At 33.2% G+C, this 13,365-nt stretch overlaps 1 protein-coding gene across 1 annotated transcript; it reads right to left on the bottom strand.

The window, feature by feature from the left end:
* Nucleotides 1-3,431: 3,431 nt before the first annotated feature.
* On the bottom strand, nt 3,432-4,425 carry LOC110093168 (abscisic acid receptor PYR1-like). The gene has a single exon (XM_020817972.2). The coding sequence runs from the start codon at nt 4,391-4,393 to the stop codon at nt 3,680-3,682; it is 714 nt and encodes a 237-aa protein (XP_020673631.1). The 5' UTR covers nt 4,394-4,425; the 3' UTR covers nt 3,432-3,679.
* Between the last annotated feature and the right edge of the window lie 8,940 nt (nt 4,426-13,365).

Here is a 13,365-nt window from a genome sequence, read left to right as displayed (position 1 = left end):
CAAAAATCTAAAAAGAAATCACACAAGCTAAGTTGTTGCAACTGAGATTTCAAATGTCATAATTGATGAATTAAAAGATGATATATTCACAATTTTACTAGATGAATCCTGTGACGTTTCAGTTAAAGAACAGTTAATATTACTTCATGTTATGTTGATAAATGAGGTTGTGTTATTGAGAGTTTTATTGTGATTGTTCGTGTAGAAGAGACATCAGCTTCAACACTAATTAAAGAAGGCTGTTGAAAAACTTTTTGAAAAATATGGTTTGAGTGTGGCACAATTGCGTGAATAAGATTATAAAGGAGCTAGAATATGCAAAGTGAGTTTAATAGACTAAAACATTAATCATGAAAGAAAATTATTCATCTTATTATGTGTATTATTTTACACATCAACTCCAACTAATATTAGTTATAGTTGCAAAAAATTATGTCCAAGTTGCTTATTTTTTAATACCGTTACTAATTTGATAAATATCATTGGTAGTTCATGCAAAAGAAGAGATATACTAAGAGACAAATATTATCATAGAATTATTAAGAAACTAGAAAGCGAAGAAGTTACGAAAGGTAAAGATTCGAATCAAGAAATTGCTCTTGAAATGCCATGAGATACTCATTGGGTTCCCACTACAATTCACTCATTAGTTTAATTTTTTTATTTGCATATATAACTGAGGTCCTTGAGATAATAATACAAGAAGGATCTAGCAGTGAGCAAAAATATGAAGCATATGCCCTATTGATTATGTGTAGATTTTTAAGTTTATTTTCAATTTGCATATGATGAAGACTATATTTTGAGTTATAAATGAGATATCACAAGTACTCCAAAAAAAGGATATCGACATTATAAATGCATGACTTTGATATGAGAGATGATGGATGAGATACTTTGTTTAAAGAACTTAAATTATTTTGTGACAAGAATAATATAAATATTTCAAACATGACTGATACATTTGTGATGTAAGGAAGATCAAAGTGATGTACTGAAACTATCATAAATAGTCATCATTATCAAATTGAATTATTTTACATCGTGATTGATATGTAAATTCAAATGCTCAATAATAGATTTTGTTGTGGCCTAGGATATTCACGGTGGTAGAGTGAGTAAATTTTTTTTCTTAATAATGTACATATATCTAGCATACAAATAGAAGAGAGAAGTAAAACACCCAATCTTTTTACGTGGAAAGCTAAAAGAGGGAAAAATCACGAGGCATCGCCCAAGTGAAAGGATTCAACTAAATTTGAGTGAATTACAAATATTGCCCTGTCCCTTGACTTAGGAGCAGTGAAATTACAGTAGTTTGGAGAGTTAGGCTAAGGTTTAGCGACTATCGGGTGGAAGTCTAACAACGTCTGGGCAGAAGTTCAGCTGATGAGGAATGATCCAACAAAGGCCGGGTGAGAGTCCGACAATGCTCGACTACTAGGTGGAACTCTGGAGGCGGTCAGCGATGATCCGACGAATGTCGGGCTGAAGTCCGGAGGCGATTGACACCAGGATGGAAGTCCAATGATGGTTGGCGGCCAGGCAGTGGTTCGACGATGATCGGGCTGAAGTCTGGCAGTGGTCGGTAGCAGGGCGGTGGTCGGGCTGAAGTTCGCCTGCGATCGAAGGGCTGGCGATGGTCGGACGGTGGTCGGGCTGAAGTCTGGCAGCGATTGGTAGTCGGGCGATGGTGTTGTAGCTATTGAAGCTTCAGAGCTCTCTCCAATCTCTAGCCAAATGTCCCCTCATGTAGAGAGTGGGGGTTTATTTATAGATTTTCATGAGTGGCGCACCCCGTAAATATAGAGAAGATCTAGAGTAGGTTTGGAGTGCTTCATCAGATAGCCCGTATTGATTCCCCCGATCATAGAGCATTTATTGGACTTTTGAATGTCTTAGTGATATCAGAATTTGATGATATTGGGCTCGTTGGATTCTTCTCGTCGAGCCGCCCGATTAGACTATAAGTATGTCATGTTTGGAAACCATTTGCTAATCCAAATTGTAATTTGAACCTTCCAAAGTGCTTCGAGTCTTTGATTTGGACCCATTTGAGCTTGGATTGTGTCGAATTTGGTGTTGTTGGGTTCGTATTTTTGAGACAATCAGTTTGACTCTAAGTTTACTGAAATCAGAGTTCAGATGATCCCAATTTTAATTTTGAAAGTTTTCAACTTGATTTTGCCTCGAGATTCGTGCTAGATCAAGACTATTTTTTTTTTGTGACATATCAGGTTTGATGAAATTAATATAGAATTACTTACATGTGTGACGTGTTTGAATCGATGTCATTCATTTTCAGCTGTTGATAAAGAACAATTGTTATGCTTAGCAAAATTTTATTCGTCAGATTTTTTAGAAATGTGTCACATCGTACTAGACAATCAAATTAAAAATTTTATTATTGTTGTGAGATCGACTAGTGTATATATGAATTTAAAAGAACTTGAAGAACTTGTTCAAAAAATAACAGAGACCAGGAAGAATGATATTTATCCTATGGTGTTTCTACTTATAAAGTTTGCTCATATATTGTCAATTGCTACAACAACACTCAAACGAACATTCTTTGCAATGAATATTATACATAACTATTTATGCAATCATATGAGAAACTCCTAGATGAATGACTATTTAATTACTTATATTGAAAAAGATATATTTAATAATATTGAAAACTAATTTACTCCCAGAATTCCAAAACAACCAGTCATATTTGACAAGCCAATATCAAATTGAGCCATCATATGCCATACTTCGCTCAACACAAAACCAATCTAGCCATTTGAGTTAAAATCGAATTCACCCATAGTCGCATAGTTAATAGTCCTCGACTGGAGCCAATCGAGAGCTGATTGAAATGCAAGTAGGTTCAGCCGAGTGCGCCATTAAGATTTCATAATTGGCTACCGAAGAATTTTCTACTTGCTTTAAAAAAATATAATATCATATGACGATTTTTTAACAACCAATTAGAATAATGATATTATGTCATTTTCATAAAGTTGATGTGATGATCTACGCACCCATCAGATTTTCTTTTTGTCAAAGCTTTCACACGAATTTATTTTTAACTGTCTATTTTCCATAATATGTATAAGAACGCTGATTTTGTCTATCAGCGAAATGATAAATTATTATGTGCAGAGTCTAGATAAGAACAATCGTTCGAATTGTAAGATTGTGTGTACAAAAAATTGATATGTACTGTATACAAATTTATAAATCGTATGTACACTCACAATAGTCATATGTTTCAATGATTCTTCTGTCCAGACTCTCCCACATAATAATTTCTCCGTAGAAATCTATCTACCCAATTTTAAATTACTCTAAAGCATATTAGATTGAGTTATATGTTATTAATGATAAATAAAATTTATTTTAAAATAAAAAAAGAAAAAATCATACTAATTACTTGATAAATATGGCATCACGAAAAAATAATGAAGAGTAATTAACTCAAAACATCCATAAATCTGCCCAATTAGATACACACTTTGGGTAAGGGCAGTCATTTCACCGAACAAATAACAGAACTAGCAAAAAGAAAGCAGAGAAGATGAAGCGAAAAAACAATTGAAACAAAAGAAGAAAATCTCACACTCAACAGAGCCTAAATCGGCAACAAATCCGTATCCATCTTTTATCAAACGCCATTCCAAATCAGCCAATCTCACTTTCCCTTCTCAGATACTGCCGCCGCTGCCGCCATCGATTCCGTAACAGTGGCGAGCTTCTGTAGATTGAGCCGAACAACAGTATCAGCAAAGAGCCTGGTATCTTCCTCGGTGTTTCCTTCCGGCACATCGACGATATATGATTCAAGCACCACCGTCCACAAACCGCCGCCGCTTTCCCGATCTGATTCCCCGAACTCCGTCACCGATGTAACCGATCTGTAATTCGTAAGGCGGTGCTCGCCGCCGATGATGGTGAATCCGGTGACCCGCTGTTCTTCGTCGAGTATGTCGAGCCGCTCGGTGCTGGTGCTCGCAGGAAGGCCGGAGATGACTCTAACCTCGCGAAGGCTGCCGATGCGAACCTCGCCGCCGTCCATAATGGCGGAGCTGCGGATAAAGTGTTTGTATATTTGTGGGCGGTCGAATCGGCGAACCACAGACCAGACGGTCGCTGCCGGAGCCCGGATCCGTTGCGAGATCAGGGAGGAGCATTGACCGGTGCTTAAATGGTATCGGTGGTGGGCATCGATCGTCGATTGGAGGGATTCGTATTCCTCCGGCGTTAGGCCGGCCGGAGGATCGCCGTCTGCTGGCGGCAAAGGTGACTGCGGCGGTGAGCCATGGTATGCGTTGACGCTTTCCATTGCTTGGGCTGAGCTACTATCGCAGATGCGATACCGCAGGAAGGGATCGAGAGCTATTATCATAAGCCATATGCTGTGCCTTTGAAAGTTGGTTATTATAATAAGGAAAAAAGTTCGAGTGAAAACACGCAATTAACATACGTTTAGTATAATTTTTTTTTTTGGGAATGTTTATATAAATTAAAAAAAAATTAAAATTTTAGTATAAATTTTAAAACACCTAATTTTATTTTTAAACAAATATAATTTAAAATTTATTTGATTATTCGTGTATGATATTTATCTAAAATAAAATAATACTTAAAAAATTTTAATAATAATTTGAAAATTAGAGGTTATGTAAAGAGTGATAAATAATAAATGAGCGAAAAGATTACATCATAATTAGAAAATAATTATATTCGTATATTCTTATTAATATTCGTATATTCTCATAGTTTTTATATTTATATTGAGAGTAGTATAATTAAAAATGACAACTAATTTAGTTGAAAAAAATTAAAAAATTATTATCAAATACCTATTAACTAATTTTATTGATCTAAATTTAAAAGCAGGGCTAGAATTTTTTTCATGTGCGGCACAAATTATTGAATTTAAAAAATCCTCAATCTTTTCATCTAATAATGAAGAATAAATTATTGAAACAATGACACTGTAATAATCTAATACTGAATAATAAATTGATTTTCCAAATGTAAACATCATAAAAATTGATGGAATCAAATTTTCAAATATTACTAAAAAGTACAAATTGTAGAATCTAAATTCTGAAATAACATTGCAAAAATTATATAAACAAACATTAACTAGAATTCGACCCACTAGCAAACCGAATGACTCGAAGCTAACCAGTCAAATCGTTTTGGTTAAATTTTTAATAATTTATTAACTATAATGATTATGATAATTAAAAATGAAGATTATATCCACAAATAAAAAAATATTAAATGAATCATTTTTGAATAAATAATGGGTAGAATGTCAACCGAAACCCAACCCATTAATCAAAACTAGCTAGAAAACCTGACTTATCGGTCAGTTTAAATCTGAATATTTTGGATCGTGTCTACATATTGGATCATTTAATGAGAAGAATATATTTTCTTACATATTTAATTTTGAACTTCCTTTCAAGGATGTTGAAAATAAGAGAGAGAGAGAGAGAGAGAATCATCCTAACCAGCTCCAAAACCTTATGCCTAGAGCAAATGCAACGGCACTCTTACAAATGATAGTAGCAAGTCTACGAAGTTTAGCCATGGCATTCTTGAGAAACTCAATCTCCTATAATCCACCAACTTCGCCTCTGCAAATCCCTGTGCTTTGGAGTCAGTGTCGACGATTAAGATGACGAGGTCGACGAGAGGGGAAAGGTCTTCTCCCAAATGGGCTTTGCTAAATCCGCCATGCCTCCCAATGTCAAGTTGCAGGACAAATGAGCCACTGTCCTTATCTATCCCTTAAAAGGCCATCTCGATGACCTTCGCGCGCGTCTTCCTCACAAAACGCTACTTCAAGATGTCTTCCCACTCAAGTTGTATGTCTCGGTCTCTCTCTTTCTCTCTCTACATCTTTATCTAATTATCATAACTATATATATTGGGCCAATGGGGACACATGCCCCCAATGACCCCATGCCGGTTTCGCCACTGTTGAGTAGCATCAAATGATCATGTAAAATAATGATCAAATGACTGCAAACTTCAGTGTCATTTTTTAGAAGGTGATAACAATCGGGAAATTTAAATCTGATGATGATGTCTGAGCAGCAATCGTCGGGTGATAACAATTTGATGACAATAATAAGACGATCGTAATTTCTAGTGGTGACCACTGATGTCAATTAGGGGCAAAGCTTAGGATTATTCATATATCTAAACTAACTTCAATTATAGATATCTTTTATGTGTAAACTGATGATCCATTTATAATATTTTGGAGTAACAATAAAATTTTTTAGCCCAACTTCGTAAATACTTCATTGGACATTTCAAGTTAATCACATTAACCAGACTATTCTCTAGGTGTTTTAGTGCCATAATGATATTGAAATTAACATTCTCGAGCTTTGTTGAATTCCTCTTGTCAATGCTAAAAATTTAGGATTTTCGCAACAATTATTTGCGGTGGTTTGAAAACCGCCGCTATAGATTGGTATAGCCGCAGCTATCACCATTGCTAAAAACTTTAAAAAATTTAAGGTTTTCGTAGCAGTTTATATGGGTGGTTGCAAACTAATGCTTCCAAATTCCAATAAAGGCAATTTCAAAATCACTGTTATCTCTCCTCTCTCTCCCCACCAATTACAATGCCCTATCTCCTGCTCGATTGATCACGCATCCGACTGGGAGCTGCGATTATTTTAATTTCGTTCGCTTCGAACAAGGGAAAGGCACCATAATTGGTGTGACACCTCCAGGTTCAGCATCTGGATTTACCATTTCCTACCCAATTGAAACAAAATTGTAATGAGAGGATTTAGGGAGGAAGATGAGATTTTTTAGCCGCTTCGGATCGCTTTTAACCATTGGCCCATTTCAGAAAGTTGTCCGAATCAATGTAGGTCACAGTAGTCCTATCTAAATTTTCAAAAATATATAATTTTACCAAATTTTAGATTAAATTTATATTTTTGCTAGCAAAAATGCAGATAACTTTGCACTAAGCTATTAAACTTTTTATCTCTCTATCGCCGTAAATATTTTTGAATGCAATAATAATTAATTAAAAAGAAAATTTTAAAATTAATTATTAATCCGTTCAAAATAAAAAAAAAAAAGCAGGAAAAGACTCAAGAGTCATCTGAGAAGCTATTTTAAAAATATTATGGTGTCTTTCTACTTTTATGCTAGGTTTTTATGCAACTTTCGAAACAAAGCATCAATAGCTATTTATTTCGTTCAAAAAATTATAAATAGTTGGCAGAAAGTTATAGAGTCTAATCAACTTTCAAATAATTTATATTTTATTTCACTTTCTTCACATTCCTTGAGATTAAAGCTGTAAATGAATAGAGCCAAATATTATTTTGTTCATATTTGTTTATTTATCAAATTATTTAAACATGGCCTCACTATTTAAATTTTGTTTGAATTTATTTATTAATTTTTTTATCAAAATTAAATTAAAATTGATATAAATAATGCATATAAAAATTTAATTAAATGCATAAAAAATATAAAAATTTATATAAAAATCGTCAAATAAGAAATTAAACTCTTATTAAATGTGAAATTAATTGAGCTCTTAGCAATCTATTTAGCAAGTGTTTTTTTTTATTATTATTTTTTAAAAGTAATCAATATGATTTTTAAAAAGCCAAAATAACTTTGAGGTAATCTGACTATTTTTATAAATAATTATCTCTATCACCTGGCTGTCATCGTTATTGTCACTGTCTTACAGGCAGCCACCATGGCCATCGTATAAATCAACTTATTCAATTTTTAGTCAAAACAAAATTAATATATTATTAAGATATCGAATAGGTTTAGTTCAAAATAAAAATAAAATTAATAGCAAAAAATAAAATAATCCCAAGTGGCTCTTATGAGTTAATAATAATAGCAAAAAATCTCAAAATTAAAACACATACTTGACTCGACGCGAAACCTGATACAAAAAATTTTGAGTTCGAGTCAACCTGTTTTCCAGACCTGTCGGGTTCAGGTTCAAGGATCTGACCCATTTTTAAAATCGGGTTGGATTTGAATTAACATGAAAATTAGAAGTTGACCCGAATACAACCAACGTCTATTGGTTTAAAATTATATCTCGTGGGTGGGTGTCTGGGTGACAGTTGGCTCCAATGTCTCGACTCTTGTTCGGTCGTTCTCTCTTATTAACTTCTCAACTTTGTATGTTTCATTCTTGTCTATTGGCCTTTTGTTCATTTTATTCTGTCGGTTCTGTAGTAGATGTCAGTGCCTACGGCCTCCGACCTCGCACCTTTAGTCGCCAGCGAACTTTCAGGCCCAACATATTTTACATCTGTTTGTATCTCTTTTCCTATTTTATATTTTAGGGTTTTTGGCTAATTTTATGTTGATGGTTTTGGAGGTTATTGGGATTCAAGTTTTTTCACCTCATTTTTTGAGTTTTCATACACATTCTTTAATAATTTTAGGGTTTTTCAAAATTCTGCTTTATGTTTTACTCTAAAAGTTGTTGTTGGATTGTTACAACTTGCAAAGATATAAAGTTTTGTTTCTCAATTTTTATGGTAGTCGGGTTTAGGGTTTACCGATTTAGGATAAAATGGTGATTGCTTTTGAGTTCTCATAGTCTCTAACTCTCTGTTCTCATCTATGCCGACTGCTATTGTATTATTATTGTTATGCATTTATGCTTCTATGGTTGACTTGTTAAAAATGGTGAATTGTTCAGCCCTTTTTATGATATGATCTCTTCTGACTACCTGAGCGCTGACTACTATCAAACTATGCATCGTATGGTTCTACAATTATGGATGGTATGCTTCCCATATTTTAAACTCTTACTGCTTCTCGTCTCTTCTATGATTAGTTGGTTATCAAGTTATGTTGTGCACTAATGTATGGCCATGAACTCTGAACAATTCACCATTTATTGGAAGGAAATTTGAGTTTCATAATATAAAATTATAATTAGATTTTACTTTGATATGAAAAATTTTATTTAATTTTGGGGCTTGAGATTTCTAATGAGTGTATGCTCATATATTTTAATTAATTTTATTATACATATTTAAGAAGTTTCGTAAAATTAAGGGTGTGTTACTTCTAGAGGACTGAATTCATCATGCTACACCCCATGGTATAAGCAAAGTAAAAGTCCCAACTAAGATTGTCATGAGGAATGATCCAAGTAGAACTACAATAATTGACATGTAATTCTATTGTTTGTTTAATGAGAAAGATGATAGCTTGCAAGTTAAGGTTATATTTTGGTTAACTATGAAGGTCAGAGAGACGTTATTTTATTTATTTGGTAATTATGTTAGAAATGAAAGGCAATATTCATCGGGGCAGTCCTCAATATTCACACAAAGTTCTCAAAATTAGGGCTCAAATAGCAATTCTACCATAATTATTAAATCACAATTCTTACAGGTACAATTATAATTAAATCTTTTATTTTTTTCCATTTAGTTGGGATTAGATTCAACTTTTCATAAGCAACCCTAATTGTTTTGTTAGCTCGTGATATGTTCTGTGCATTCCTATTTTCAATGTTACTTCTGAAAGTGTATTCCGTAATAGTGTTAGAGTTTTGGATCGGTATCGAAGTAAAATATGATATTGTCGAAACACTAGTTTGTGCAAAAGATTGGTTATATGGAGAGCATGGTTAGACAATGATTTACTTGGTATCTCTTTTAATTTCATTTAATTTTATTGCTTATTTGAACTATATTTGTTCTTTTTCAATTATGATTGATCCAGAGCCCAATAATGTTACAGAGAATATCATGGCCTTAAACGTTGAATGAAATCCAATGAAAGATGATGATAGTTCAATCAACATAAATAGTTCTATTGGCCCTTGAGAATTGGAGGGAATTGTTAATTAATCAAATTGTATTGTAAGATGAACTTAATACTTGATGCCTATCTATGGCCATGTAAGTTGCTTGTTACCTCAATGCCATTGCAGGTTGCCTAGTGCCTAGCAATGGGCCAATATTTGTAGTTATAATTGAGGGGACTGATTGTTGTGTTGTGGTTGTTGGTTATGGACCTGTGGTTGTTTCCTTGCTAGTTTCTCAATGTTGGTTTTGTTCTTGTAATAAAATTGTCCATTTTATTACTTATCGTTGTTGTTTTATTGATTTTAAATTTTCTTGATTGTTTGTTTGTTGAATTGATGATATTTATTTGTTTGTTGAATTTAAGGCAAGCTATGAAAGCTGAAACAATGATGAGAAACCTTTTAAACTGAAAGTAAGAGTCTATTTAAGTAAATATTGTTGTAATCAGGTGATATTTGTGTTATCTTAGGCCAAGCAGATACTACCGAATTAAAAATTTAGACATATACTAATTAAGCTTAATACAAATTGCCGTCTTGAAAGATAATTGAAATATTTATTATTCACTCACATTTCATAAGTTACTGATGAGTTGGAGGGTGAATATGAGCTATTTATTTCAGCTTTTTTATTATCTCATAATTTAGAGTTCTATCTATTTAGCCTTTTTCTTTTTATAGTTAATTCTACTTGAAGAGAAATTGTTCTTAAGATGTATTATCAAATTTGCATTTACTGCAATTTGATTTGTAATTTATACAGCTAACTGTTGAAAGAATTGTAGTTTGTAAAGTATAAATTGTAATTTAATTCCTGCTTGGATGTTCGCTATTGCCTATTGGCAGTTGGCTATTGCTGAACTTTATTTGTAATTCAAATAAATGGTTAGTGTAGGCCGAAAGGCTATTGCTGTTTGATTCATGGTTTTTTGTAGGTGTGTTAATTTCGGGTTGAACTCGAAACTGACCCGGCACTATTTGGGTCAACCCGAACCCAACCGTTTTTTGAAAACAGATCAGTTTTTCTGACCCGAACATGACCCGCTTCAGGTTCGGGTCAACCCGACACGACCCGAATGACCTGTTTCCAACAAAAAAATGTTTGTTTTTAAATAAAAAACGGGTCTATCTCCTCTTTTTCTGGTAAAAAATGGGTCTATTTCCTCTTTTTCGGGTAAAAAACGGGTCAATCTCAAGTTGCCGGGTCAAAATTGGGTTTTCGGTTCAAAACGGGTCAATTTTGGGTCAAAGGGTTAACTCGAACCCGACCCTATTTTTGAAACGGCAAAATGCTGAACCACCCGAACCCGAACCGTTTCGGGTTCAGGTTGACCCTAACCCAAAAAATTTTGGGTCAGGTTCGAGTCGGATTTTCGGGTCGTGTCAAATATTGACACCCCTAATTTTTTGTAATCCAAATTTGATAAGTTTGGTTAGTTTACACTTTACAACTTTTCTTGTAGTCTGTTGTTGTTGCTGAATTTGTGAGTTTGAAATAGAAAAAAGTTTTGTGCTTTAGTTTGCTTTGAGCTTTTTTTCTCTCTTATAGGTTTTTTTTCGTTTATTTGTTGTAACTGTTTCTGAATTTTAATACAAGGGCTCTGCCCCAAATTTCCTCAAAAAAATAGAAATAGTTTGGTAATTTTACCCAAAATTATAACAGTTATTGATGCTATTGGTATTAATATATATATTATATTTGGATATCATTTGGTGTTACTGTTGCTGAATTTGTTATACAAAATCTACATTAATTAAATATTTTGTTTAGATTGCTTAGTTTTCCACTTAACCTGAATTTGAAAGAGCAAAAAATTTTTGAATGTTAAATTTGAATTTTTAAATTGCATTAATATTAATGTTAAATTATAAATCCTACTTAAATTTGATTATTTTCATTATTAAGCTGTTAATTTTGCGAGAACAATTTTTTTTCTCAAATTAATCGGGTTGCCGGGTTGTGTCAGCTTGACTCGAAACCTAACCTAGTCGTGTTTGATTTATGAAAATTGACCTGAAATACTACTCTGATTTGGTTCAAATTGGGTAAAAAATGATGGGTCAAATCAGGTTGCATCTAAGCCTGACTCTAAAATCCGTTTGGACACCCTATGTTAGATGGTTGAAAATAGAGGCTCTTGAAATAAAAAAATAAAGAATGGCTTGAGTGATTTAGAATTTTTGTGTCTCTTTATTGATTCTTGATTGAACAATTTAATTAGGGGATTTTTTTTGTCTTTATCTGATGGGATAATAATAGTGGCTAATAAGGTGATGATGGTACAGGCGACCCACTATAGTTGACAGTGGTAGATGGTAATGCCACAGTAGTGTTATAGTTTACACAACTCTCCTTGGCCTATTGGTTGAGAGCTAAGGCTTCCAACTAAGAGGTCTAAGGTTCGAGTCTGTGTATGCGTGTGTGTATGAGTTTGCCTTAAATGGTCTAAATGTCCCAAAAAAAAAAGTATAGTTAATTTAAAAAATTTTAAAAAATTCCTCCCAAAAATATTTAAAATATTTTAAATGACTTTAAAATAATTTGAATTATTTAAAATAAACAAATAAAAATATTAAACAGACCCTTACAGATTTCTAACAAATTATAATTCATAGCTTATTTTCTTTAAAAGAAAAATTCAGTGCCAAAAAGTGGACCAAATAAAGAAAAAAAACCAAAACTAAGCAGGGTCAGTATAATTGGCAAAATTAATGAAGATTCTTCTATTCTCACAGATTCGAAGAAACTAAATGCCACAGGTGAAAAAGAAACCCAAGATCCTTGATTCTTCTTACGAAACTGTAGTACCTTTCCAGTGTTAATTCCAAAATCACAGCGAAAGAGGACAAGTGTAGAAAAAGGTGACTACGACATTTTTTTTTCTTCCGAGTTGCAAAGGCCACGAGTAGATGTGATGGAATTCCCAAGGCTAAAATGATGGTGCCTGCGAGGGAATCTTTATCTTATCAAGTTGCCAAGCCAGAGAGGATTTTTTGTACAGGATAATTAGAGTTTTGTAATAAATCTGAATAAACACAGCTCATGTTACCCTCTTGGTTGAGAGCTTCCACTATTAATGAAGAGATTTCGAATTTGATTATTTGTATATGTGTTGTGTGTATAAATCTATTTTAATTGACCTAAATGTATCAAAAAAATCTGAATTGTATAGTTTGTGCTGTGGCATGGCGATTGAGATTGTTACAGATTATGAAGAAAACAATTATATTATTAATTATTATAAAAATAATAGTTAAATAAAAATATAATTATTTTTTAAATAAAATAATTAAAAAATTATAATAAATAGATCTAATTAGACTGTGAGATGGAAAATTATTTGTTCGGATACCGGACGTAGCTCTAACCAATCCGGACGCAATAACATGCTGCCCACGTGCTCTTACTCTTTACCATGAGGCCAGCGACCCGACCCAGGCCTAAATTCCGATATTGCTAGATATTGCTGGTATTGCAGATATTGTCTGGCATTGCTAGGTATTGCTTTGCAATAACAGAAATA

Source organism: Dendrobium catenatum, unplaced genomic scaffold (assembly GCF_001605985.2).
Source record: "Dendrobium catenatum unplaced genomic scaffold, ASM160598v2 fragScaff_scaffold_963, whole genome shotgun sequence".
Classification (NCBI taxonomy): Eukaryota; Viridiplantae; Streptophyta; class Magnoliopsida; order Asparagales; family Orchidaceae; genus Dendrobium; species Dendrobium catenatum.
Note: the sequence above shows the minus strand (reverse complement) of the source record. Positions and strands in the feature narration are given on the sequence as shown.

Excerpts from the sequence above, each read along its gene's own strand:
- LOC110093168 (XM_020817972.2), bottom strand. The coding sequence starts at position 4,393 with ATGATAATAGCTCTCGATCCCTTCCTGCGGTATCGCATCTGCGATAGT.